General features: G+C 38.2%; 1 protein-coding gene across 4 annotated transcripts in view; it reads left to right on the forward strand.

Moving 5' to 3' along the window:
• The window catches only part of STXBP6 (syntaxin binding protein 6), a 243251-nt gene that overhangs the window by 67617 nt on the left and 147863 nt on the right, over window positions 1–27771 (forward strand). For 3 of the 4 annotated variants that reach the window (XM_030803339.1, XM_012498236.2, XM_030803340.1), the window contains exon 2: window positions 9203–9388. The exons of the other annotated variant lie outside the window; for it this stretch is intronic. In XM_030803339.1, the coding sequence (XP_030659199.1) occupies window positions 9235–9388 (154 nt within the window). In that variant the 5' untranslated portion in view covers window positions 9203–9234. The remainder of the gene's footprint in view (window positions 1–9202; window positions 9389–27771) is intronic. 4 annotated transcript variants of the gene reach the window in all.

Raw genomic sequence — 27771 nt, forward strand, 5'->3', positions numbered from 1 at the left:
TTTTCCAAAATAGAATTAGCTTAAATCAAGAAAACTTAAAATTTACCTAAAGCTTGAGTCAACAAATATCTAATATAAAAAGCTCATGTTATGCTTGCTGGAGAGTTTATGTTTGTTTGTTTCTTTATTTTTAATGGTAGATAGATCTTTTTGTTTTTTTTTTTCAAATCTGCAATTTCTGTTATCAATCATACCCTTCTCTAAGGGGAAAACATCTGACCTACTACCTAAACTTTTTACTTCCTTTCATATATGGGTTTAGTGCTTTTCCTTCTGTCTTTTCTTCAGTGTAAGCAAAAGAAACGAACTAATTGAGCAAGTAGTGCAGAACCTAGCAGATAATTAAAATGTTTATTTTCATGTTAAGTCAATCTTTATGTGGCTTTTGCCTGTATTTGAACATGGTTGGAATAGATTTGGCTACTTCCAATGCTGTCTGCTATAAGTGATGTTCTCAAGTCAATATATTGTTTTCTTTTTTTTTGAGACGGAGTCTCGCTCTGTCGCCCAGGCTGGAGTGCAGTGGCGCAATCTCGGCTCACTGCAAGCTCCGCCTCCCGAGTTCACGCCATTCTCCTGCCTCAGCCTCTCCGAGTAGCTGGGACTACAGGCGCCCGCCACCACGCCTGGCTAATTTTTTTTTTGTATTTTTAGTAGAGACGGGGTTTCACCGTGGTCTCGATCTCCTGACCTCGTGATCCACCCGCCTCGGCCTCCCAAAGTGCTGGGATTACAAGCGTGAGCCACTGCGCCCGGCCTCAACATATTGTTTTCTTAGTTTGCCGACTAGTAGTTGGATACCACAATGACATGATTGCTCAGTAAAAATAGGGGAATATCAAAAAGTTGAGCTCTTTTTAATTTTTTTCTGTTACTACCTTCCTCTTTTGATGTGGTTCAATTCACTTTTCAAGGTTTGTTCTATGTTTTAGATTGATAAGCTTGTCAATATCCATAATACACCAATGAGTGTATTCCAGCCTGGCCTTCACTATGATTCTTTATTTCTACCCATTACTGTAGAAAGGGTACATGGATACTGTAGAACTGGCTTAACTGGTCCTTGGAATTTAAACTTGTGAATGTGGAGATCCTATTAATAGAATCCCTTAGAATGAGTGATGCTTATGAAATCTTCGTCTTACCTCAATAAACCCTCCAAATGACATATCCTATGTAGCTTTTGTTGGTGGTATTATTTTTTGGCTTTGTCATATTATTTGTGAAAGTTAGGATGTAGTAATTGACAAGAAGGTTAAAAAGTACACCCGCAATGTAAATAAACTTGTGTAAACAGAGATCTTATGGTCAGGGTTTGTTCTTTGGTTATCAAACTTACAAGAAGAATGTGTATACTGAACATATAAACAAGGAAAGAGGAGATGAAAATAATCTAGGTTTATAGTTGAAGCAGACGTGAGTCATGGGCTCAGAGAATCCTGTGAACATAATGTCTCTTACACAGGGAGAGTTCGTATATACAGGGAAAAGAAACCCAATCGGGTCTCATAGTGTTTGGCAGTCTGATGGCAGAAAAGCCATTCCTCATTTCCTTCCTTAAAGAATTAAACAGTATGACCAGGGCTGTTGTGTATGGTTGTGTTGTTTTTACATTGTTCCAGAGTTATTCATCTAAGAGAGCAAGCACAGGCTAACGCGTAGCTGGTGTTCTGTTCGCCAGGTTGAAGGCTCCAGCATTGAGCTGCAATTGGACAGAAGAAGGGTACCATTTTCTTCCTACAAAATTATCTTCCAAGCTTTGTAATTATTCACAGTATTTGCTCTCCTTTCTCACAGCTTTTTGAGGGTGGGAGTTTGCTAATTTACTTTGGGGTTCTCAACACTATGCCTGGACTGGAGTTGAAAAAAGAATATGGCCAACTTATAATTGGGTCTCAATAAAATGTATTTTGATAGGTCTTCCAGGTTTGGTGGAAAAAATATGCCTTAAAACCGCAATGTTCAAGGAGCACTCCACTGAGATTTTAGTGGAGTACAAAGCCTGTTCTGCAGAATCTCTGACCTGTTTCCTTGTTTCAAAATCCAGAGATAATCATATTAACGTTTTGGCAAACTATTTTCTAGACATCTCTTTATGCATGTAAATATACACATAAAATTGCAAATTCATGAGCTCATTTTCTGTTTTATAACCTCCTTGTTTTCACTCTGTATTGTTTCTTGGCAATTTTTCCAAGTCAATATCTGTAGGTCTGTGCCACAATTTTAAAAGGATAAGTAATATTCTGTTGGGTGGATGAGCTATACTGTATTTAACCAATGAAGACTGATGGGTATTTAGGTTGTTTATAATGATTTTTTCTTAAAAATGAATCAGAGGTAAGCATGCATCTGTGACACACATATGGTGTGTGCATGCTCACACCATTTTTTCTAATGGTAGAGTTGCTGGCTCAAAGGTTTCAACTCATATTAATCTCTGTTGGAGAGGAATTATAACACTTCCTCATAATCCTTACACCAGTTGGGTGTGTTAAAAATGACATAGTTTACCCTTCATAAAAACACATATCTGGGCTGGGCATGCACCTGTAATCCCAGCACTTTGGGAGGCTGAAGCAGGTGGATCACTTGAGGTCAGGAGTTGGAAACCAGCCTGGCCAACATGGTGAAACCCCATCTCTACTAAAATACAAAAATTAGCCGGGCATGGTGACATACACCTGTAATTTCAGCTACTCAGGAGGCTGAGGCAGGAGAATTGCTTGAACCTGGGAGACAGAGGTTGCAGTGAGCCAAGATGGTGCCACTGCACCCCAGCCTGGGCAACAATGAGACTCTGCCTCAAAAAAAAAAAAAATACTCACATACGTATCTGAAGATTCTAATTTACAGTTTTGAAGCAAACTTTGGAAGATATATTCAGTGGCTCTCTTGATTACACATTTGGGATTAGATGTAGAAATACTTCGTAAATCATGAAGTGCTATGTAAACTTCAATGATTTATTGCTAGGGCTTTACAAAATATTTGCCATGTACACTTGTTTCTGGGGTCTTTTTATTTATTTTATAAATAATTCATTAAATACAGGGGGAAAACCCAAAGATAGTGGCTCTGGACCTGGTTGTATAGCAGAATAAACTGAAGAAGTCATTCAGAAAACAAGTTTCAGGCCCTGGCCCCAGATCCCCTGAATCTCTGTGAGCAGGACCTGGGCACCCAGGTGATATTCCTGTGCAGTCTTTGTTTGGAGTTTCTACTTTAAGATATTTTTTTTCCTATCTTCCACTATTTTTCTAGCAGATCAGATAATGTTTTTAGTTTTTATTCATATCCCCATTATTTTTCATGTTTAGAAGTTTCTGGCTCCTTTAAGTATGTTGTTAGAGGATTTGCTGAATGTCTGTTGATTTTACCCTAATTCTGTAAAGCTCGTGAAGCCTTAAATATGGGTTCTTGGTCTGCTATTCCCATCTGGTTTCTCACCATGGCAAGCCCATCCAATAGCCCTTGTTGTTTGTAGCAATAAAGAGTGATTGAACTTGAAGTGATTGTACTTTTAAGACTTCAAATGTTATCACCAGATTAAAGTTACCTGTCTATTCTAGTAGCATATCTGACTTCCTTTTTATAATCTACTTATAAGAACTAGTAGTTAAGAGTAGTAGTTGAATTACATGGAAAAACTGGTTGGTGGACTAAAATTTTTGTCTAATTTATTGTTTATTCACATGCCTACATACCATGGAAAGACTAAAGCTTTCAACTTGAGAACTGTCTTATCAAAGAGAAGCATTATCTAAGTAAACATTTTGTTAAAAATCAGTAACTCTTTCTTAAACACTTTTAAAGGGGCTAAATTGGCCTCATATTATCTCCTTGATCTTAATATATGACATCAGAAAAAATAAAATTGATTTTCTTTGCATAAAAGCTTGTATATTTTCTGACTACCTGTTAAAGTTTTTGAACTTTGGAGCAAAATTAATATTTTTAGATTTCTAGGTTTAGTGATATACAATAACATCTGTTTTGTAGCATTTAGTATGTATATATTGTGACTTTTAAGGGAAGTAATTTAACATTTCTCTATTTAGGTTTTAACATTTACAACATTGGCTTTTTCCTTGTTAAGGTTATTGTTTTTCTTTGTCAATAGCTGAGGCATGGAGAAGAAGCAGTTAAGTACAGTTAAGCTTGAATCATATTCATCCTTTGGAATATGACATTGGACAGTGTAGAGGGCTGATTGTGGTAAAGTAAGAGCAGTACTGGAGTCCTTTAGAGGAAGCATCAAAATTATTCAGGCCAGGGATGGTGAAGACCCAAACTAAGGCAGAGGAAGTGAGAATGAAGAAAAGCTAGTCTAGAAATATTAAATCCACAGGCCTTGGTGATTGGTTCGCTATGGGGATTTGAAAGGGTTGAGGGAGAAGGAAGAGTGTAGGTTAGGTCTCAGTGGAAATGCTCTGTCTACAGCTAGGTATATGGGTTTAAAGCCAGAAAGGCCCTCTGAGTTGGATGCATGATTAGTGTCATCACATTATAGGTGGGAGTTAAAATTGAATTTGTAGAATTTCAAAAACAAAGTGGTAATTGCAAAGAAGTCTAATTTTAGAGAATCTTACTTCTCTTATTTCTAACTTATTTGGGTTCACCAAACTGAAGTTCCGTTGAAGTAGGAAAGACTAGCTGATTTTCCCCCCAAAGTCTTCCAGGCTGACATCATCTTGGTTCTTAACTTCAAAGACTCTGAAACTTGTTATCAGCATGCTGACTGCATCTGCCTTAGTGTTGAGACACATTAACTAGCTTATGAGACTGATGTCTAAAATTCTTGGTTACTCATTTACAGTAAGACGTATAATTGTTACATAGTCTAGAATACTTGTGTGGCACAGCCACAAGGCCAAAACATGATCAGAGGATTGCATGTTAAACATGGGATCAGAACAGAGGAGTTAATGAAGTTAGATCAACTATCTAACAATATTAAGCTAAACAGATGGCACCGTTGCCTTACCAGAGGAGATTCTTTCTTCTCACATGAAAAATATTTAAGGGCTGTAGACTATACTTCCCTTGAACTACCTGCATGATAATGAATGCCTTAACAATGGAGGTTTTTAATTTGCTGCAGTTCCTACTACTCCTCTTGGTCTCCTGACCACAGACGACAAATACCAGTTCCACTACTGGAAACCAAAAATGTTGATATTGGAATACAAAAGCATCTTACACCTGTTCCCCTTTACTTACGCGCTTCATCTACCTGATCTCTGAGGTCATTTGAGTTTGCAACTCCTAACCTAAAGGATGGTCTTATTTCCTAGTTACTTGGGCAGTGGAAAGGCATCACACTACAGTAGCCATGAATTAACAAGAGTGGTATGTATAGATGTGATGGCACAAAGTGAGAAGATCAGAACTAACTGTTATTAGTTTTTTGTAACTAACACTTATGGGAACTAGCTGCTTTGACTTGCAAATCATATTGTAGGTTGGTTTCTTGGATGGAAAAATTTTGTAATTATACCCTATAGAAGCAGGAAAAGAAAAGGCTTCCATGGGGTGATATAGGTTGGAGTAACTAGTGGTCATTGGTGTACCATTGCTGTTATATTCATCTTAATTTCTTACATTGGGTTCTCAGCCTTGGGATGGACACTGATTTACCAACACTAAGATGTAAGGCCTGATAAAGCTGCTTAGATGGAGAGAAAAAAAATCCTGTGCATTGTCTTCCTATATTCTCTCCTGAAATGATTCATCCTTTCCATTCCCATCACTACCTTTCTGGTCTAGGTTTTAGCTCCTCTCCAGGCTCAGAGCATTTAAATTAGGTGGCAAAATGACTGCATGGCTGCATGAGGGTATAAAGGAAGGACCCAGGAGTCTGAATTTTTGAAAAGCTCTCCATGCTGAATTCAGACATACAATCAGATTTGGGATACTCATAAGTTATTGCTATGAAGTTATGACAGTACCCCTTTTACTTTCTGATTCTTTCCTATCTAATCTGTGGATTACCATTCCCAGGGTGACATTAAAAACATGTATACATGTGTGTGCTCCACACTGGCCTGTTAGTGTCATTGCCCTGAATAAAAACTTTTGATAATTTCACATAGAATGAATCTGATAATCTCCTAGTGAGTGTCCTAAAGAGTGACACCTATAAATTCCTCATCCTTGTGATACTTAGTACAAAACCATCCCTATAAGAGACTGTTTATCTGTAGGTGGAGGGTGTCACACTGATGGGTGAGAAAGGTGAGGATTTGTAAATAAAGTTGGGTTTCACTTTTACAAATACCTTTGGTATAGATGGCTGCATTTACTCAATTTCTACAAGTTCAGAGGGATTTTTATCTTTTCATTATCATAGTAGGAGAATTAATAAAAATGTTTTATTTTTAAGCATTTTTTAATTATTCAGACCACAGAATAAGTGTTCTGCATGTATTGTTTCATTTAATTCTTTAGTTCCAGGAAGTAGGTGAAGACATCTCTATGTTGTAGTTAATAAACTAAGGGTCTGTAATTTTAAGAGATTTACCCAGAAATCACACAAGTCTTAGATGTTGGAGCTAAAATTTGAACCTGACTTTGTTTGATTCTAAAACTTGTGCTCCATGAAGAAGTTACTGGCTTTATCTATTCTCTCTCTCTCTTTTGTTCTTGGTCACTGACTATCAGTATAAAAAAAAAAAAAAAGATCATTTCTATTTCTCACCAGTTTTTGAAAAGAACAGGATTTCCTAAGCTTGGTAAAACCACATTATCTTTCTTTCCTTTTTCTGACAGATTTTATATGATAAAATGGTAGCTTTCTTTTTCTTTTAACTACAGTTTTAGAAAACTGTGAACCTGAGTTGAAAAAGCAAAAGCCATGACAGCTGGGAAGGCGCTGGTCCGAGAACACCTGGTGAGACCGGGCGCAGTGGCTCAAGCCTGTAATCCTGGCACTTTGGGAGGCCGAGGCGGGTGCATCACTTGAGATCAGGAGTTCAAGACCAGCCTGGCCAACATGGTGAAACCCTATCTCTACTAAAGATACAAAAATTAGCTGGGCGTGGTGGTAGGCGCCTGTAATCACAGCTATTGGGGAGGCTGAGGCAGTAGAATCGATTGAACAGGAGAAGCGGAGGTTGCAGTGAGTCAAGATTGCACCACTGCACCCCAGCCTGGGTGATAGAGCAAAACTCTGCCTCAAAAAAAAAAAAAAAAAAAGAGTGCCCAGTCAGCTCAGGACTTTGGCTTGCTTTCTACGTTGCTTATCAAACGGTTTGAAGCCACTGTGCTACTGCTGGCTTTCTTTTTCACCTGTACACAAATAGTGAGAGGCAAGTGGCCTTGGAGCTAGAAAATAACCAGTATGTGTTTCTTTCTTTAAAAAAAAATAAATAAATAAAAGTCCCTGATAAATTGTAACACCTTGCCTAGGAAAGTCATGGGGTAAATTATGAAATTCTGTTACCAACTTGTAGGAAATCATAGCATATCAGTTAGTGATCAGCATTTGAAAAACAGGTCCCCCTTCACTGTTGTCATTTTGTTCTTGGCCAGCATGAAGAACCTGGTGGTGATGATAAAATATTGGGATTAGAGCACAAGTAGATGTGGGTATTAGATCTATAATTTCTAGGATATCTAGATACATATTCTTTGTGTATGTATAGATAGGTATTCTTGTGTCACTAAGAAAACCTGCTCTATTACAGAATAAAAACTAGGAGAAATTTTCTTTAACTAGAAAGGTGTTCTTTTTTAATATATCGCTTTCCTACCAGGAGGTTATAGATGTGAACAGGTTACAGGTAAACAGTTGTGTGGGTAGCATTTGTGAATCTTGCATTGGGAAGGATGATCCCATGATCTATTACTATGAACTGTCTGGATTTAAGTGAAGCCTCTGATGTAGTTAGCAGTCAATTCCTGGAGAACTGGGACCATATCTTAATTATTTCTTGTATCTCTAATACTTATCGTAGAAGTGGCACATAGCAGGTGTTTTTGTAACCAGCTGGCTCAGTTTTACGGCAGTCTGATCAACTCTTTGAGCTGTGTTACTGTAGATAGCTGTGCTGTTGATCCATATGCAGGATCTCTGATACTCTGCATGTCCAACCCATGGGCCCCTCTGTGCCTTTAATTTTGATTTGTTGAATTGCCTGAACAAATATCTATTCATTATAAGGGCACAGACTATTTATGACTAGGATGATGGAATGGAGAAAGTTTACTTAAGTTGCTGTAGAATCTTTTTGGATGACAGGCTTAATATTTCAGATTGACCTTGAACATAATAGATATAAAAAAGCAGAGTTAAGACCATTGGGGAAGTACAACTTTTAGAAAACTAAATATAACATGGGGGCTATGTATGCGTATGTTCTGGGGGGAACTCACTGTGAGTCAGCATCATACTGCTTTATTTTCTTAATTATTGGGCATCCACTGCCAGTTAACCAGAGGAGCATAACATGTGGGAGCTGCTGGGTAACATTTCCAAAATACTTAGCATTAGTCAGATATGTTTTTAGAATTTTGTATCCATTTTGGCTGAAGGAAAAGGTGGAGTGTTTGTCAAGGATACAGAGCATGGTAACTAGATGCAGAGGAGCACGGCAAACTAGGACCCATTGGAAGAAGCTAATAAATAAGAATTCATTACTTAGCATGATCAAAGGCAGAAGAAGGGTATTAATTTAATGGTCTTCTGTTGCATGTATAGTTATTGTGTAGAAGATGATATAATTATTTCCATTATGAATGGAATTAGGGAAATAGATTTACATTAAAGGAGATTTTGAAGGGGCATAAAGAATTTCTTGACTCTAAGGACTGTTGGACAGTGGAAAGACTTGTCATCTGGAAGTGTGAGATATGTTCCTTACAGAACAGGAATAGAGTGGGTACTGCTTGCCAGTTAGAGGGAGGTGCAGTTGGGGTAGTAATTAACAAACTTTCCAGATCCCAGTTTGTACTACTCATCTCATATTGTGTTTGACATTTTTGGGAAGTAAAGTACCCCCTTTTTGTTTGTATTTTTTCGTAGTTATTACAAATACAAATACCTTGCTTTTAATGTTTCTATAATACATTTCAAGCCAAGTATGAGATTAAACTGCAAATTGAAAATTACTTCACCTGCAAATTCACTTGCTGCTGATTATTGTATGAGCCCTTACAATGTTGTCAATTCCAACTTTCCTTTCTTTTGCTTCTTTAAAAGATTCACTGCGTGCTGTCCTCACTTCTTCTACAATGAGTGCCAAATCTGCTATCAGCAAGGAAATTTTTGCACCTCTTGATGAAAGGATGCTGGGAGCTGTCCAAGTCAAGAGGAGGACAAAGAAAAAGATTCCTTTCTTGGCAACTGGAGGTCAAGGCGAATATTTAACTTATATCTGCCTGTCAGGTAATGAGAACCAGATATTAATATTATTAAAATAACTTCTATTTTAAAACAGTTCATTCTGAGGTATCCAGGAGGTTTACATTTGCAAGTTTTGTAGGTGTCTGCACTCTTGCTCCTTTTCCCTGTTTCTCTGGTCTTCCTCTGTTTCTGAGGTTGCCGCGTATTGGAAAGGTAGGGAAGTTCAATTCGGATGTATTTTCCAGTTCACTAAGAGCTTTCGTAAAATGTTTCGCAGACTTGTTTGTCCATACTTGCCTTCACGGGGACACTGACAGAGAATGGGCTATCCTCTGGAATTCTCGTTTTAGAACAGTTCCTGGTATCTGGATAATTGTCATTACTCACAGCCTGACTTTCATTGGCTTTTTCTAGACAGTTGCCAATAATCAGTAATCACTTGTCTTAAGATAAATATTGGCACCTTATGGAATGTGAGGAGGTCGATTCAGTTCACAAGTCGTTGCTTTGCCTGACAGCCATTGCCTTGTCAGGAAGAAGCATCTGTTTTATTAAGCTTTGAATCTTTTTATTTTTCTTTCTCTTTCTGTTTGTGATTGTAGGAGATCTGTGGGATTTACAATGGATTCATATTAAGATTTTTGAGATAAAATTTGGATAAATTTTTCATGGAGTTATTGGTGATGCTAATTTAAACACCTGGAGCATTTGTGATATTTCTGATAATATTTCTTGTATGGAGTGATGGAAGATTTAAGCTTACTTTAGTTTATCTTTTTAAAAAATTTCCTTCAATTGTAGTTTTGGGAATGAAACTTTATGTTTTTGGACCCATTTCTAGCTTTTTAAAAACTTAAACCTTTGATCATTTATCAGAATTTATTTTAGGGTAAAAGTAACTTTTTACCAGAAAGAACATGTAAATTTCTAAGACTGTGTCTTAGATTAAAATGAATTAAGAACATAGCACTTTGGTAAGAATTATTTTTCAAAGGGCCAGGCGCGGTGGCTCACGCCTATAATGCTCAGCACTTTGGGAGGCCGAGGCAGGAGGATCATCTGAGGTCAGGAGTTTGAGACCAGCCTGGCCAACACAGTGAAACCCTGTCGCTATTAAAAATAAAAAAATTAGCCAGGCATGATGGCGCTCACCTGTAATCCCAGCTACTCAGGAGGCTGAGACGGGAGAATTGCTTGAACCCAGGAGGCAGAGGTTGCAGTGAGCCGAAATCACACCACTGCACTCCAGCCTGGGTGACAGAGTGAGACTCTGTCTCAAAAAAAAGAAGAAAGCTTTTATTTAAATGAGTGTGAGAAAATTGACCTTGAAACATTGGTTTCTGTTTATTCCAAATAAGGATTAGGTTAATAAAAAATTTTGGTTATTGTTAGAAGATATTTGTGTTTCTTTAGTGCGCTAAGCCATGCCGAGCATATTCTAGGGCCTCAGCTAATATCTAGTGACTAAGTGGAAGAAAGAAGTAGCCTCACCTAATACTTTCCTAGAATTTTATTAATGAAATTCAAGTGTGTTTTGTTTTGTTTTGAGACAGGGTCTCACTCTGTTGCCCAGGCTGGAGTGCAGTAGCACAACCATGACGCACTGTAGCCTTGACCTCCTTGGATTCAATCGATCCTCCTGCCTCAGCCTCCTGAGAGCTGGGACTGCAGGCACACAACACCGTGCCCAGCTGATTTTTGTATTTTTTTGTAAAGATGAGTTCTCACTCTGTTGCCTAGGCTGGTCTCGAACTCCTGGGCTCAAGCAATCTTCCTACTTAGGCCTCCCAAAGTGCTGGGATTACAGGGATAAACCACCATTTTTGTAGTTTTTGTAGCAATGGGGTCTTATTATGTTGCCCAGGCTGGTCTTCAAACAGTCATTTCCCCTTGGCCTCCAAAAGTGCTGGGATTACAGGCATGAGCTACCACACCCAGCCCAGGTCTTAAAAATATTTTCATATTCTTAAATTTAGATTCCAGAGTTCTGCTTACACAAACAATGAATAGAGTACACTTAAATAAAGATTGATTTGCATTTGAGCTGAGCTGAACATCAGACTAGTATAGACACCTAGTGATTCTAATTTTGTTAAGCTCTATTTTCTCAATATTTCATTGAGATTTCTTATAGATGAGTAGTTGAAAGAAAGGTAGACAGTCTAGAAGCCACTCGAATTTTGCCTAGTACCTATGTATAATTGAAGAACAGTTGTTTGCATTTTAGGCATATGCTGCTTTCTGCCTAATTCTGATCATGAAGCCTGCAAGAGTGATACAGGGACTCTTAACAACCTCATCTCAGTGAAATAGCATAACCATTTCATTTCCCCTGCCATAGAAGATAATGACCTGGGACTTATAGAATAACTGTATTTCCTTTACAAATTACCAAGACCCTCAGGTTTAAAGTCCAAAACTATGAGAATTGCTTTTTTGTTGCATTCTAATGGAGGAAAATCTTTAGTTCTTCAGTCTTTCCATGGTTTTGAATCTTGAGAGGATAGATTGATAAAGTAGATCTGACATTTAAGCAGACAGTATAGTGGAAATGGGGGCAGGAGAAGGGCAGGCAACTTTGACACCCAAGATTTTTGCAGTTTGATTTTTCTTGTAAGTGACAAAGAAGCTGCCACCTTTATTTTTTAACTTGTGTGAAGCTTAGAGGCATATCAGTTACATCCCTGATAAGGTAATGTTTTAATTAGCAATTAATTAGCCAGATATTTATTAAGAACTTTTCTGTGCCAAGCATTCTATGTTCCGTGGGTACTGCTATGAAAAGAATTCATGCAGCTTACCTAATTTGGTGGGCAAGTAGCAATAGACATTAATCCATCACTAAAATAAACATAGTTATAAACTGTGAAAGATTAAAAAAAATACAATGATATGAAAGCATGTATGCAGAGAATTTGGCCTGGTTTGGAGAACCAAGAGTTTCAAGAAAAGTAGGGCTTCACTGGTTTTGAACAGAGGATTGTGTGGGTGGGAGGGCATTCCAGGCAGAGGGAATGGCAGGTTCATTAAAAAACTAGGTAGGATTTTGAATTTCTCCTATTCTCCTATTCAGTCTAGGGATGACCTCTTTGTAGCTCAGCTCTCATAGGAGTCTGTGAAGTGAAAGCTGAGCCCTGGAATGAAAATCTTCTTCCTGCTATTGGTGTGAGCTGCCTATGCCTTCTGGGAGGCCAGGCCCTTCAACTATTGTGGTTTGGTTGATGAAAACCAGCTATTCATTTTGAACTGGCAAACTTTGTCCAAATTAGGACAATGTCTGCAAATAATTTTTAACCATTCTTGAAACAGCATGAAGCATTAAATTTTAAAAAAGGGAGAAGTATCACTACTTTAAAAGCTTGCCAAAGTATGCATCTAGACATGGGTGTTTCATATATATCCAATGTCTTTTACTAACTTTTCTTTGTGTGAATTTTTTCCCAATATCTAGTACAGTTTATGATCAGAGTTAGAGGTCTGTGATCATAAGACTTATTATTTTCAGAGCGGTTTAAATATCCCCTGGAGGTATCCAAAAAAGGTGCTGGAGTGGGATAAATAAGATGATCTTTCTTGGGTTATTTAGGTTTAATTCTATAAGGAGAAAAATAATCTCTCCAGTTCATTATGGTGTCTTGGGATAGGATTTGAGTGTTTCTCACTGGAATCATGGATTGACTGACTTCTTGAATGATATATACAAGTGCTTATGTACTGAGATGCCTCTGTGATTAACATTCTTAAAGCATTGGTTTCTGCTTTTTCTTTTCAGCAATGACTAAAATTAAAAATACTGACAATACCAAGTGTTAACATGTGAAGCAATTTGAGCTCTCATACTTTGCTGATGGGAATGTAAAAATGATATGACTGCTTTAGTAAACAACTTGGCAGTTTTTTTATAAAGTCAAACATGCACCCCATTCCTAGGCATATACTCAAGAGAAAAAATAAAAACATACGTCCACCATACACTCAAGAGAAAAAATAAAAAAATACGTACACAAGTATTCGTAACTGTCTCATTCATAATAACCAAAACCCAGAAATAACTCAAATATCCATCTACATATTAAATGCATAAACAAATTATTTTACATTTTTGCGGTGGAATACTACCTTGCAGTAAAAAGAAATGAACTACCAATATATGTAGCAACATGGATGAATCTCAAAAGCATTATGTTGTGTGAAAAAAAAAAAAAACCAGAAGCATCAATATACTATGTGATTCTATTTATATGACATTCTAGAACAGACAAAAGTAAGATGTAGTGGCAGGATTGACTGAGAAGGGGCCTGAGGCAATTTTTTGCAGTGACACTAGGTATTCTGTTTGTTGATTGTGGTGTTGATTACGTAGGTGTATACATTTTTGGCGGCTCATCAGGCTGCACACTTAAAGTGGTTGTATTTTATTATATGTAAATATATTTCAGTTAAATTGATTTTTTTTTTTTTTTGAGACAGAGTCTCGTTCTGTTGCCCAGGCTGGAGTGCAGTGGCGCGATCTCAGCTCACTGCATCCTCCACCTCCTGGGTTCAAGCAGTTCTCCTGCCTCAGCCTCCAGAGTAACTGGGATTACAGGCGCACACCACTGCACCCAACTAATTTTGTATTTTTAGTAGAGACGGCGTTTTACCATGTTGGCCAAGCTGGTCTGGAGCTCCTGACCTCAGGCCATCCGCCCACCTCAGCCTCCCAAAGTGCTAGGATTACAGGCGTGAGCCACCGCACCCGGCCGAAGATGATTACTTTAAAAACACTTTTACGGAGTCGCTAATGGGAAATATTAACCTCATTATCTCTGTGCACCTCCTAAGGTGGGTGGAAACTAATCCTCTCCTTTATAGGCATGAGAGGTTATTCCAGTGGCCTTTTTGAACACTGATAGAAGCAGCTATGTATCACCTAAACTTGTGCTTGCATCTGTATGGTCTGTCTACATACAAAATCTTTATTTTGTGCTATCTTTTCATTCTTGCTCACTCATGTGGATTAGGTTGCTCAAAGACTGGAGCTAATATGATAAATTCCTTATAGCACCCGGCACATTGCTCGATAGAGACAACAGATGCTTAATGGAAAATGTATTTGAGATTTTTGTTTACTATGTACCTGATTATAGTGTAGACTTTATTTATAACTTAGAACTGTTAACATATTCAAAGTGTAAAGCAAGCCCTACCCACAACAATTTCTATAATTAGCTGTCCATGGTAATATGGGTCTATAAAGCCAAACTGGAAACATGCTAAGTTAAAATCAGTTTGTTATTAGACATCAGTTACCTACCAAACATTCTGTAATTTCATGTTTAAAATCTATTTTCTGGATCCTGTTCTAATTATGTGTGTGTGATATATGATGCCACCCTTTATATCCATAAATGGGTAAAAATCTTCCCTTGGCTGCTACTCATCCCCAGAGAAGAAGCATGTGGGAGCTTTAATTTTTGTGATTAGTACATTCTTCTACATGTTTTGTTGAAACAAAATCTTAATCTTTTCAAACTGGTTTTAGATTTGTAGGGAGAGCAAAATTTTCTTTAGGAAAAAGTTCTGAATGCTTTTTGATGAAATAATTTATGTAAATAGATACCCATGGAAGGTAATGACATGTATTAGGAGCGTAGAACCTGCCAATACTGCCCTTTATCTCAGTGATTGGCAACCCTAGGTGTTCCTTATAATACCCTCTAGAATTTCTCAAAGTACAGATGGCCTGGTTCTAATGCAGCATGGGGGGCTGATGGGGAAGCTAATCTGTATTTTGAAAGTGTTGTGCAAGAACTTCTGAAGCTAAGGTTGAGAAGTTTTACTGTTTTCGGGAGGTATACTCTGGGTTGTCTTATTGGGTTATCTGATATAATGATATATTTTTGGTACTCAATTTTATTAAAAACTTCTTTAATTTCTTTCTTGTTGTCTGGCCATGGCCAAACATCTGATTTTTGGGGGCTTTAGTTTATTCAGTTGAAAAATTCAGAGTAGTTAGATTCAGGTTTATTTGGGTTCTGAGATTCCAGGGATCTGAACCCCCATGGAAGTTTTATACCAAATTGCATTCTTATTTCATGCATGTCATGTAGAGAAGAATCCAGGTAGTTAATATCAACACTTAAACATTTATGAGGGTTTGAGAAAATTCTTTACGGGTTGTTACTGGAATTAGGGTAACCAAATTTAATTGTCAGTGATCTGGCATAGGAGAGAAACTCTTTTTATCTACTTTCTAATTCAGACCGGCTCTCATCTCAAAGTCTATAAATATTAGAAGAGAGGGAAGAGACAAGACAGATGAAATTTGACCTTGGTAGAAATGGTTTATTCAGCAGTGGTAGGTTGACTTTTCAAGAGTTTTTATCCAGGAAAAACGAAGAAATTCACACTGAAGTCAGAGGCACACAAAGGTATTAGCAGTGAAAGAGGAAGTGCAAATCAACCGCAATAATTTTAAATATATATATATATTCTTTATTGTATAAATAGTGAATATTACTGAAATTAAGAAATTTTTAAAAATTATATAAAAATAAAAAGTATTCATCTTATGCATATTATATTATTTAATTCCAGTTAATCCCTGCAGCGTCCCTATTTATTGGGTGGTATGTTCCTCATTTCACAGATCAAGGAACAGTGTTCATCAGAGGTCATGATCTCCCGGGGTCACCATTTTGGAAGTGGCAGAGTCAGACATCCACCTGGTCCCTGACCCATGGCCATGTGCAACTGCCACAGCGCCTCATTTCTTCTAATTCACTGGGGAGGGGTGTGGTGGAGAGGACCGTGTTTTAAATAGTAGATTCCTTTCTGACTCTTCACAATTGATAGAGACGTGGAACACTTTTGGCCTCCACAGTGTCATTCTATTTCATTTCTGAGGTTATTGATTAATAGACTTTCCTACTTGGAATATATGTCAGGGTAAGCCTTTTGTCTCTTTATTATAGAGATTTGGTGTGTGTATCCAGCTATAAAACTTTAACTCTAGAAGACAAGGCAATAAAAAACAAAGTTATTTTCAGTGCCTTGATTGTGAGTTTTCTTACATCCTTTTTAATTTAATAAATATGCAATATCCTTTGTTATACCATTTATTGAGCATTTGGCTCTTCTAGGATATGTGCACAGACACATGTGATTAAAGCATTTGTAAAACAATAGCCATTGGTTACAGGAAGTGAAAAGGAGAGGGTTTTCCTCTGAAACATTTTCTAGTTCAGTAGGTTTGGCCACCAGGTATAATTTTAAATGACCTGCAGGGCAGCACCTGCCATGCACCCATCACATTCTTCAGTGCTCATACAGTCAGGGTGGCATCAGCCTGCTTTGGGATTAGTAATGGTAATAATAATAGTAGTTGTTGTATTTATTGAATTCAGATGTATTCTGTACCCTTTCCACATGTTAACTCCTTTAATCCTTACAACAGTGCTATGAGGTAGATAATAGTTCTTATTTGTGGATAAGGAAACTGAGCATATAGAGGCAAATTAGCTTGCCTAAGATCCTCAGCTAGTGAGTGACAAAAGAAGGACTTGAACCCAGGTTTGATTCTAGAGCCTACTCCCTTATCCACTGTGCTGTGCTCTCCTTCTCTTGTAGGCGTAGGGATTGTGTGAGAAAAGACTTGCCAAACCACACACCTTTTCTTACCCTCTCATACGGCTTTAGTGATAATCATGTCTCGATATTACTCTGGTTTCCTACAGGTTTAGGCTTTGGTTGGTTTTGGCTGGGTGGTGACAGTCCTGTATACCAACAACTGGGCTGTTAAGAAATTCACATATTACAGTGACACTGTTAAAAGATGTATTTGACTCTTAGAGAGCAGATGAACTCCCTGGGGAAATTCAGAGAGGCTCCTGGCAGGGACACTGCCACATATGAATTTGTTTTCTTCTGTTGTGTAGTAGAAAAAATAGATGCCTGAAATTTTTTTTAGAGTTTCCTTGGTGGTTCTAGATCTCTTCCTTTGAAAATCAGTGATAATAACATTTGTCTTTCCTAAAACCTTGTGATTAGGAAAGTTCAAAAATAGATAAGTAAGCATTGAATAGGTATCATCTCATTTAATCCTCACAACAGCCTTCTCTTGTTATTTCTACTTTACAGATGAAATAGCTGAGGCTTAGTGCTGGTAGATGCACTGCCTAGGGTCAGGTGGCTAAATAATGAGGGTGCTGACTCACGCCTGGGTCCATCTGACTCCAAAGTAGACACATTGTCATTTTTTTTTTTTTTCCCCAAGACAGGGCTAGATCTGGAGAACAGAACTCTCCCCTTCCTTAAAAACAATGTGACAACATTCCTAGAGCAGAGTGTGCTAATCTCGGAGGATTTAGAGGATGTGCTGTCAGTGACTTCAGCTTTTCTAGTGGTTTAGCACGCCAACAGAGTTTTCTTTTTCCATTCTCTCATGTATGCGTTCCAATACTAAAACCAGATGGAAACAAGGGAAAACTCTTAACAGAGGCTAGTGCCAAATATTTCATTTAAAAAGGAAACTCCATCTGTGTGCTCTCCCACCACACAGCCCACTGTTAAGAACAGGAGTTTCACAGCTCACTCACTTATGTTCGTTTTGATTAGTTTTGACTAATTGCAAAGGTAGAGCAAGTGGTGGTTAGGGAGATTGCAAACTAAGACAGCTGTCCTTCTGGCATGTGGCTGGCAAGGCACTGTGTACCTGGCAGACATCCTAAACAGCAGCCTACCAAGAAGGCACTGTTTTAAGCCACATAGATGCATTCTTTGGGTGATTTTCTAGGTTAACACTTCGAGAAATTAGTGCACCTTGCTGTGGTAGTGAGGCTTTTGCCAGTAAGCTATAGTCAGAGGCACCTATTGCTCCCTGGGAGAATTCCCACCCCAGTTATAGAAGAACACAGGTTAGGCAGAAGACTGACTTACGGTAAAATGCTGACCTAGTCAGCGTTTTAGCTCGTCATGTCTTTGAAATTCAGTTTTCTCATCTATAAAATGGCATTAATATCTATATTCCTGCATTAAATTCACAGGGTATTTTGAAGAATAACTGAACTGTGTACATGTGTGTGTAATGCATGATACATGGAAGGTATTCAGCTTTATGAGCAATACTATTATCATTAGTGGGATACTCACTATCCCACTAATGGTTCTTGCCAGACAAAAATTGTTCATCTATAGCTTTTTAAAAACATGTTAATGACCAAACACCACCTTTACCCTCCAAAATCCATTGAAATAAAAATAAATAATCTAATAATAAAGTCTGACTCTCAGGAACAGACGCAAGACATTTATAAGACAACAGCAAAAAGAAAAAAAAAACATATTAATTGTATGTATGACAGGCATCTGTGACCCATGTCATGTGAAGCAAAATCACACGATAACCCAGACTTGGCCTTGGGGGTTTTCTGCCTCTCCTTTCCTACATTTTTTCCCCGTTCCCTCTCTGGTTTGCATCCTCTCCAGTCTGTGTCCCACTCCTGGTGGGAATCTCAAGGTCATTCTGACCTGCCATTTTTAAACCAGTCTACTCTCGATTACTTAGATTCCAACATTGTTTTTCCCCAAAGCTAGAATATTAGGTGGCATCACACTGCTGTTCTGTTTTAGAGTTTGAAAATTTCCACTGTAATATCACGAATATTTGCACAATACTGGGTATATTGGGTGCAGAAGCCCTTTGTGTTTAGGCCTCTTTATCCTGCTTCACAGGGAGTTAGAACTGGGTTAGTCAATCGAGGTCCTGTCCCTGAAATGGGAGATGTTATTTTCCTACACCTATCTTTACTGGATCAAAAGAAAAATTAAAACAAAATAAAACAAAACGTTCTCTGAGGTCAGTCAAGTTCACCGTTAAGCAAACATCAGAAGTGGGAGAGGCTGATACAAATGCCTGTGGACCCGGCTTCTCAGCCCAGATCAGGTTCTTGTTTCTCCAACTCTTTCCTGTTACCCTTCCTTTACATACACAGACACACACATACACACACACACACACACACACACACACACACACACACAGAGAATGAGAACTGTACTAGCTCTGTCATGTCTTTGAAACTCAGTTTTCTCATCTATAAACTGGCAATAATTCACAGGGTATTTTGAGGAGTAACTGGACTATGGATGCGTATGTAACGCCTGATACATAGAAGGTACTCAGCTTCCATGAAGAAGAGACAGGGAGGGAGACAGAATACGAATGACTGACATTTCCAGCTCAGTTCTAGTCATGCTAAACCATATGCAGAATTTTCCAGAAGAAACTATTAGCCACAAACACAGTGAGGTTGCCAAGCTGTCCAATACCATAGAGAATAGACGACTAGGTCGTTACCGTGCTCTAAGCATGAGCATGTGCCCGCTCTGGCCTCCCATGTCATCTCTGTAATAGCACTTAGCATTGCTGGGCTTTGTCAGTTGGCTTTCTGTTTACTTCCGTAGACTGTCAGCCTCTAGAGAGTAGAGACTGTTGTAGGTACCTCCTTTCTGTTCCCAATGCTTTGATCACAGCATCCTTGTGGAACAAATGAAGTGTCTGGGTGGGGGGAATCGGGCATAATCCCACTCCTGCTGCGCCTCTATAAGAGCTGAGACTGCCTGAGCTGTGGGCTCACTTTCTGGATTTGAGCTCCAGGATGTGAGTTCACACATTCACTCTGGGTTATAGTGGCTGGTACTTGTTATGGCTTTTTTTTTTTTTTTTTTTTTTTTTAGAAACTTGCTGTCATTCACACACACTAAGATGCTACTGGGTGGTCTTTTAATTCCCTTGGAATCCGTCAGGTTACTGAGCAGGAGATTTTATTCTACCAATTGGACCAACTGCCAATAAGAAAATGCAGATTTCTCTAATGTATTCAGACTTTTAGAATCATTCAAAATTAGCAATTTATAAATGCTTCCATTGTGGCCTACAGTGGAAAGCGGTTATCTTAAAATTGTGAAGTACCTGAGTGTTTCTCTTGAAGAAAGAGTTCATTTAATGGAGTAACAAGTGATCATTTAATAGGCCTTGAATATATATCAAAACTTTCCCCAAATGCTCTTTTCTCATTGTAACCATTTTCAATTCTACATTTCCTTAAAGAGGGCTTTCCAGAGAAAAATAGAAACTGGGATTCTTGTTTTTCAGTTTTAACCTCTGTGAGGATTTTCATACTGTCTCACCGCCACCCTTTTCACACAAATTATTCTTCATCCACTTTGTGTGGATCCCATGTGGCTGAGGTTGTAGACCTCATGCTACACTGCATTTTGATGTTTTTATCAGTTTAACAAGTATACTGCTCTGAGAAGCATATAGGGTCTCGGCAAATGGTTTCAAGATAGCAAGAATATACCTGGCCTTCATTCCTTGAGATCCAAGTTTTCATCTTCCGAAAGGAAGCATTAGCTGCCCTCCTCTGTTTTCTAGCTAATGCACACAAGCAGTAATTACATGGGTTATACCTCTGTTCGGAATCCTTTCTATCTTGTGGGCAGGTCAGAGTCAACTGTGTTCTTGGATCCATGATTTTTGAGAATGTGCCTCCTATAAATATATACATATTATTTATAAAAAACATGAAACCAAGGGGAAAAAAAAATGGGAAAATCATGGCTTTGATTTTCAGGATTCATTTTTTTTAATACTACTCCTGTTTTATAATATCTAGGTATAATTTTGTTCTTTTTAATTTAACATGGTAACAATAACTTTATTTTTATACACTTATTATAAAGATAATTTTATTATTATTATTATTATTATTATTATTATTATTATTATTATTATTTTGAGACGGAGTCTCGCTCTGTCGCCCAGGCTGGAGTGCAGTGGCACAATCTGGGCTCACTGCAAGCTCTGCCTCCCAGGTTCACGCCATTCTCCTGCCTCAGCCTCTCCTAGTAGCTGGGTATACAGGCGCCCGCCTCCACGCCCGGCTAATTTTTTGTATTTTTTTTAGTAGAGACGGGGTTTCCCCGTGGTCTCGATCTCCTGACCTCGTGATCCGCCCGCCTCGGCCTCCCAAAGTGCTGGGATTACAAGCGTGAGCCACCGCGCCTGGCATAAAGATAATTTTAAATGTCACCTTGAGTACCATACAATATTTGATCATTCATCTATTGCTGGATATTTTTTTTTTTCACCAGGAGAAATAGTGATCTTGGTCTTGCTTTAAAAAAAGAATACCCATCTTACAGTGAGAAAACTAAGGAACACATGGATAACTGTTAGAGGAAACATTCACGCTGCTAGTGAGTGGTAGGATGGGACTGCAATCGTTCTTCTCTGTGCCCTGCTTAGTGCTCTGCCATGAGCCAAAAATTAACTTATTTTAAAACCCCAATCCACCAGAACCTGTTAAAAATAAAATATCTTGTCAATTTTATTGTATTTGACAATATTATTATAATTGACACGTATAACCCCAGCACTTTGGGAGGCTGAGGTGGGCGGATCACTTGAGGTCAGGAGTCCGAGACCAGCCTGGCCAATATGGAGAAACCCTGTCTCTATTAAAATACAAAAATTAGCCAGGTGTAGTGGCATGTGCCTGTAATCCCAGCTACTTGGGAGGCAGAGGCAGGAGAATTGCTTGAACCCGGGAGGCAGACGTTGCCATGAGCGTAGATTGTGCCACTGCACTCCAGGCTGGGTGACAGAGCGAGACTCTGTCTCAAAAAATAATAAATAAATAAAATATCTTGTACTTTGTGCGCTTAACAACCAGTTAACAATCCCTATAATATTTAACATGGTCTACACCAGGTTCTCTTTGAGATGCATATAATGCCTGCTCGCTTTAGGGTTATGCCATTATTTGATTTCTATATACGTTTGCAGGTGTACGTAAGGGTACTGTGCATGTGTGATTCTGTGTTTGCAGAGAAAGAGAGGAGAAGAAGGTGTCTTACCTAGACTCAGCCCTATGTTCTGCAAAAGAGGTACCTCATGCATTTGGTCTGGTTCAGTTAGGAATCCATCAGAATCTGCATCTTCTGCTGTATTATTGTTAGATGAGGGATGGGAGAAGTGGTAAATGTCAACCAAACATATTTATGTTTTTTTTTCTAGGTCAGTACATTTAATTAATGATTCACATTTCACATTATATCACAGCCAACATTTGAACATAGAAACCAGGGTGAGAAAAATTAACTTTTCAAAAAAATTTTTTTTTAGTTTAGATTTACAGGGTACACATGCAGATTCATTACATGGATATATTGCACACTGGTGGAGCTTTGGTTTCTAGTGAACCCATCATTCAAATAGTGAACATTGTATTGGATAAGTAATTTTTAAATCCTCATTCCTTTCCACCCTGCTGCCTTTTAGAGTCCCTGGTATCTGTCATTTCCATCTTTATGTCCGTGCGTACCCATTGTTTATCTCTCACTTATAAGGGAAAACATTCTGTATTGGATGTTCTGTTTCTGAGTTATTTCACTTAGAATAATGGCCTCCAGCTCCATCCATGTTCATTCTTTTTTATAGCTGCATAATATTCCTTTTATGTTTGTTTTTTAGTTCTGAAATCTGTTCCTATTAATTTTTTTAACTTTTATTTGGGGTTCATGCATGTTTGTTATATAGGTAAACTTGTGCCACTGGGGTTTGTTGTACAGATTGTTTTATCACCTAGGTACTAAGCCTATTACCCAATAGTTATTTTTTCTGATCCTCTCCCTTCTCCCACCTTCCACCCTCAGCTAGACCCCAGTGTCTGTTCTTCCCTTCTTTGTCTCCATGAGTTCTCATCATTTAGCTCCCACTTAAAAGTGACAACATGTGGTATTTTGTTTTCTGTTTCTGTGTTAGTTTTATAGCTGCATAATATTCCATAGTATATACATGCCATATTAGGAAAATTGACTTAGGAATTTTTTTAGAACTTTAGATTTTTATGTCCACAAGAATCCTTAGTCATTCTCAAAGCTAATGCCAATGTTTACATGAAAAAATGAGGCCTGCAGAAATTGGATGCTTTGCCTAACATCGCAGAATCACTACAGTCAGGCAAAAGAAGAAAAAAGAACATGTTCAGATCTTTCCAGTTTAATTTTTGACTCTGCTTGAAGTGGGGTTAGATGAGAAAGAGATGTGATTCGTGGCCAAGCTGAATTTGAAGATATATGTCTCTGTGACATTCCTTTTCATATCTGTATGCAAGAACAATTTTTACCACTCTTGGCAAGAGCCTGTCTACTAATGATCAAAGAAGTCGCTCTGTCTCTTCTCAAGTTTGATTATTGTAAGAAACTGAATATGGGCTCATATGTAAAGGCCAAATGTGCAGACCTATTCCACTTCTGTCAGTTCTTCCTAGACTTGGGGACTCATGAAGCAGAACGTGCCCATCGGGAGTGTTTTGGAAGAGAAAGGCCAAAAAAGCTAGTCTCTAAATCTGATACACTGCGTGATCCATTGGGTTAGGAGAATAAAATATTAAAATCTCAATTTAAAATTTAAAATATAATTGTTTTCTAACTTACATATTTCATATATGCTTTATAATTACCATGATATAGTAGAACAGTAATTCATGTATATAATTTAAAATATGCATCTATTGGGGGTTAATGGTCATAAATTTTTTACTGAAGGGAGGCATAGTCATGTTTAGAGACCCCAGGCTAGAGTCCTAAGAGGTAGAAACCTTTGCTACAGTACAAATAACTTCTGGCCAGTGACCTGTGATCAACTGTTGTCAAACATCTGGCTTCAGAGGTAATTGCTCACAGTAGTGAGCATATAACTGCCCTTTGGACTCAGCCTCAGCCCCCACTCCTTGCTCTCAATCTGCCCCCAGATTCCATGGCTTTCTATGGGGTACAGATTCAGCTGCTGTGTGGACTGTGTCCTAACATAGGCAAGAGACCTGTCACAGTGCTTAGCACTTAGCAGTTGCAAATGATGGTTCTCCTTTCAGGGATTGTCTGCTCTGCTTTTGGAACCTGAAATCTGGCTGAGACAATTATTTGTTTCAGTTCTAATATTAGGCTTGATTTGGACTGGATATAAACATCTGTGACTTTGCTTTTAGTGCACTATTATGAGGTCAGGCCTGGTTTGTTTAGTTCTAAAGCTTCTTGGCCTTTTGTACTGTTTAAAAAAAGGGAAACCTACATTTCCTTTCTGGACCTGACATTTATGGATTCATCCAAGGGAGTCTCATTCTTGGCTGACACGGCAAAGCCCTTGGTTCTCTTATGAGCAATTCCGTTTGGGCTAGTGCCTTCACCTTTTTGCACATAATTATTGCCCTTTGTCAGTTGTTATACTTTATATGTAAGGACCGTATAGATCCTTGTGGCACTGCTATGCCAACCCTTTTTGGGAAGGAATTTTTTTGAACTAGAATTCAAATATTGTGTCTCCAAAAACATTTACATGTGCCACATCTTACCTGAAGATAAACGTTAAGTCACAATACTCCTTTTCCATGAAATTGGGAACTGTTAAAAATACCACTTTTGTTTTTTAAAATAACATAGCTCTGAGATTGGACCTGATTTTCTGACAGGTTTCTGAAATGGTCTGAAGGAGAGATTGCTCTGTGTTCTCACCATCAGCTGTTGCTCTTCATTCAGGTAACCTGTCCAACTACCATTCGCCTCTCATGCCCTTTGCTTCCCAGGGCTTGTCTTTGAAAACCACCATGCTGGGCCACTGTTCCTTCACTCTAAGATGACCCTTTCTCTTCCCTTACCAAGACTGTTAAAAACACAGTTCCTCAGGGTGATTGATCTGATATGTTAGTACAGAAATAATACAGTTTACAAAAACCTTTGAAGATTGATATGTTGCTTAAACCCTTTCCCTTGAAGAGATTTGTGTTTGCAGAAAGTGGCAACTCTGCTAGAACTAGTGGTAGTAGTGGTGGTAATAGTAACACTGAGAACATTTATTGATCAATGACTATCACCCATTTTACACCTTCCTGGATAATTATAACTGGGGTTGATACACACATTATGACAAACACTGGGACCTCCTGTTTAGGTCATTGTTCTAGAGCACTTATTTCCTTATGTGTCTGTTGGAAGCATTCATTTATTCTTTGTTGATACTTAAGGACTCTTCTTTGTTGATATTTAAGGACTCTTGCTTGGAACCTTTCAGATAGTAATGGTCTTTACCTTGAATTTAGAGGACACTCTGTTAAATGGACTTTGATTTCATTTAATTTGGCTTCTGTTGGTTTTTACATTCTAATGGAGAGTATTACAGAAAAAAAATGCAACTTGATACTAAAGAGCCTTGCATTGCTCATTTTCCTAAATTGACTTACTAACCAAGGGCACTTAGGATTATAAATGTCTTCTTCAGTTTCAAAAAGTGTGTTTATGGTGTTTTTTTAAAATCTCTGTGTAGCCAGCCTTCCAGATAAAATTCTCTAGCTTTAAGGCTGTGATATGCCAGGAATCTTGTTGCCAGTATTTTTCTACATAATATTTCAAATTCTTTTCCTTCCAAAATCTAATTTTATTTTGAGCTGCAATACAGCTCCATAAATGTTGAGGTCAGTGGAAGAAAGGAATCTTCTTCCCCATAAAATGAGCTCTTTGAGTCTGGGCTGGAAATACCTTACAGGTCACAAGCAGGGGGAGAGTTTTGCAGAAATGAGTTTAAATTTTCCTGTGACCAGTTTAATTTTTGCCTCGAGGTAGGAATTGGATGATGGTACATAAAGTCTTTTGAGGATATAGCGTTTGGTGTTATACAATGTAGTGAGCATTGTAAGTACTTTGGTGTGTGCAATATTAAAAAGAGATTTGTATTGAAATATTTAGATTTATAAGTTGGATTATTCTATTTTTAGCCTAACCGCATTGAATCCAATTAGAACTTTAAGTTTTGTTTTTATGAGAGGTACTTTGTAGAGCATCATTTTTCCATATTTCTAATGAGTTTTGAAAAGATAAGAGTTCTTTGTGTATGCTTGGAAGTCAGATATACCCTATCAGTAAGAAGTTGCATCACTCTTTTCTGATATGAGGCTTTATTCTGTCATATATAGGTACCAACTGGGGAAAATCTATGGCCTAGTAATGGTTCTGTATGCATATTCTGCATTTCTTTTATTTCCAGAATCAAAGTAACTCATCAGAAGTAACTGTGTAAGAGCAAAAGCTTTGACAATAGTAAAAGCATGGACTTGAATCCTGTTTCTACTACTGACTAGCTGTATAATCTATGTAACCTAGAGGGCCAGTAGGCCTTTCTAAGACGTAGTTTCCATTTATGTAAAATGCTGATTAAAAGTACCTATCTTAGAGGGCTAGTGTGAGTACTTAAAAAAATTGTGGGAGAAAATATATTAAACTGCCTGGCTTAGCCCCAGAATATAGTAAATGCTTAATAAATGGTAGTTCCATCATCATTCTCATCTAGCATTTGAAAGCATTCTTCTACTGGCATGAGGAATAAAAGTTGTCAGTTATCTGCCAGAGACGGAACTAGAAAAGGCGAGAAGGCAGCTGGTGACTTTGCACATTCCTCAAACAGGAATCAAAGTTCTATCAGTGGGCAGAAGAGAGTTTCTAGTCCCAGGAGCTTGACACACATTAGGATCGTGATCACAAGTTTTGCCACTAGCTTGATTGAAGTGTTCTATTCTGAAGATGGAAATTTTCAATTTTTTTCTAAAGGGCAAACCAATAGAGTTTCAATTTAAAACAAGGCTAGATGCTTACAAATGTCCTTCAATATGCCAGGTTTTGGAGTGGCGTAAGGGCATGACTAGGGTTAGACACAAGTCTCTTCAAATCTCAGCCATCTCCTTTTCTGGCCATGGCCACAGAACATACCTAACCTCCATGATTGCTTTCCTAGACAATGGGGACAACTCATACCTTATGGACTTGGTGTGTAAATTAAGTAAGACCACTAGCAAAGAGCCTGGCACAGTGCCTGGCACATCAGAGACCTCAGTAATTGCTGGTCGGTAGTGTGCTGAGCCTAGTGTGTGTGTGTAGAGGGGTGCAGAATTATGCAAAATGTGACTCTGTCTTCAGGGAGCTTAGGAGCCTCAAGAATACACCGAATGCTTGAAAAGCAGTATGTTCAAGTGAAGAACACAGAGGGATACACAACCTGACTGCTTTGTGTCTGCATTACCTGTTACACCCAAAGTGCCATTGTCCTGAAATAGCAGGAGTGCTAGAACTTGTTAAGAGTGAAGTTTGGGTTTTCGGTGTTGAAGACATGGTCAGTGTATTACAAAAATAAAAACAGCACTGAAATCCCTGTCTCATTATTTAGTGTGAGTTATTTTGTTTGTTTTTTGCTTTTTAAGCTGACGTGCTGTCAGTTCTTATTTTCTTCTTAGAATGTCTTTGTTGGGTGGAGAGTCTTAAACCCCAGCAGGCAGCAGGCAGCTTTCACAAGTTCGTACACGGGGTTGGCTTAAGCTGAGTGCCCAGTCCCAGAA

This window comes from Nomascus leucogenys, chromosome 22a (assembly GCF_006542625.1).
Source record: "Nomascus leucogenys isolate Asia chromosome 22a, Asia_NLE_v1, whole genome shotgun sequence".
Lineage (NCBI taxonomy): Eukaryota > Metazoa > Chordata > Mammalia > Primates > Hylobatidae > Nomascus > Nomascus leucogenys.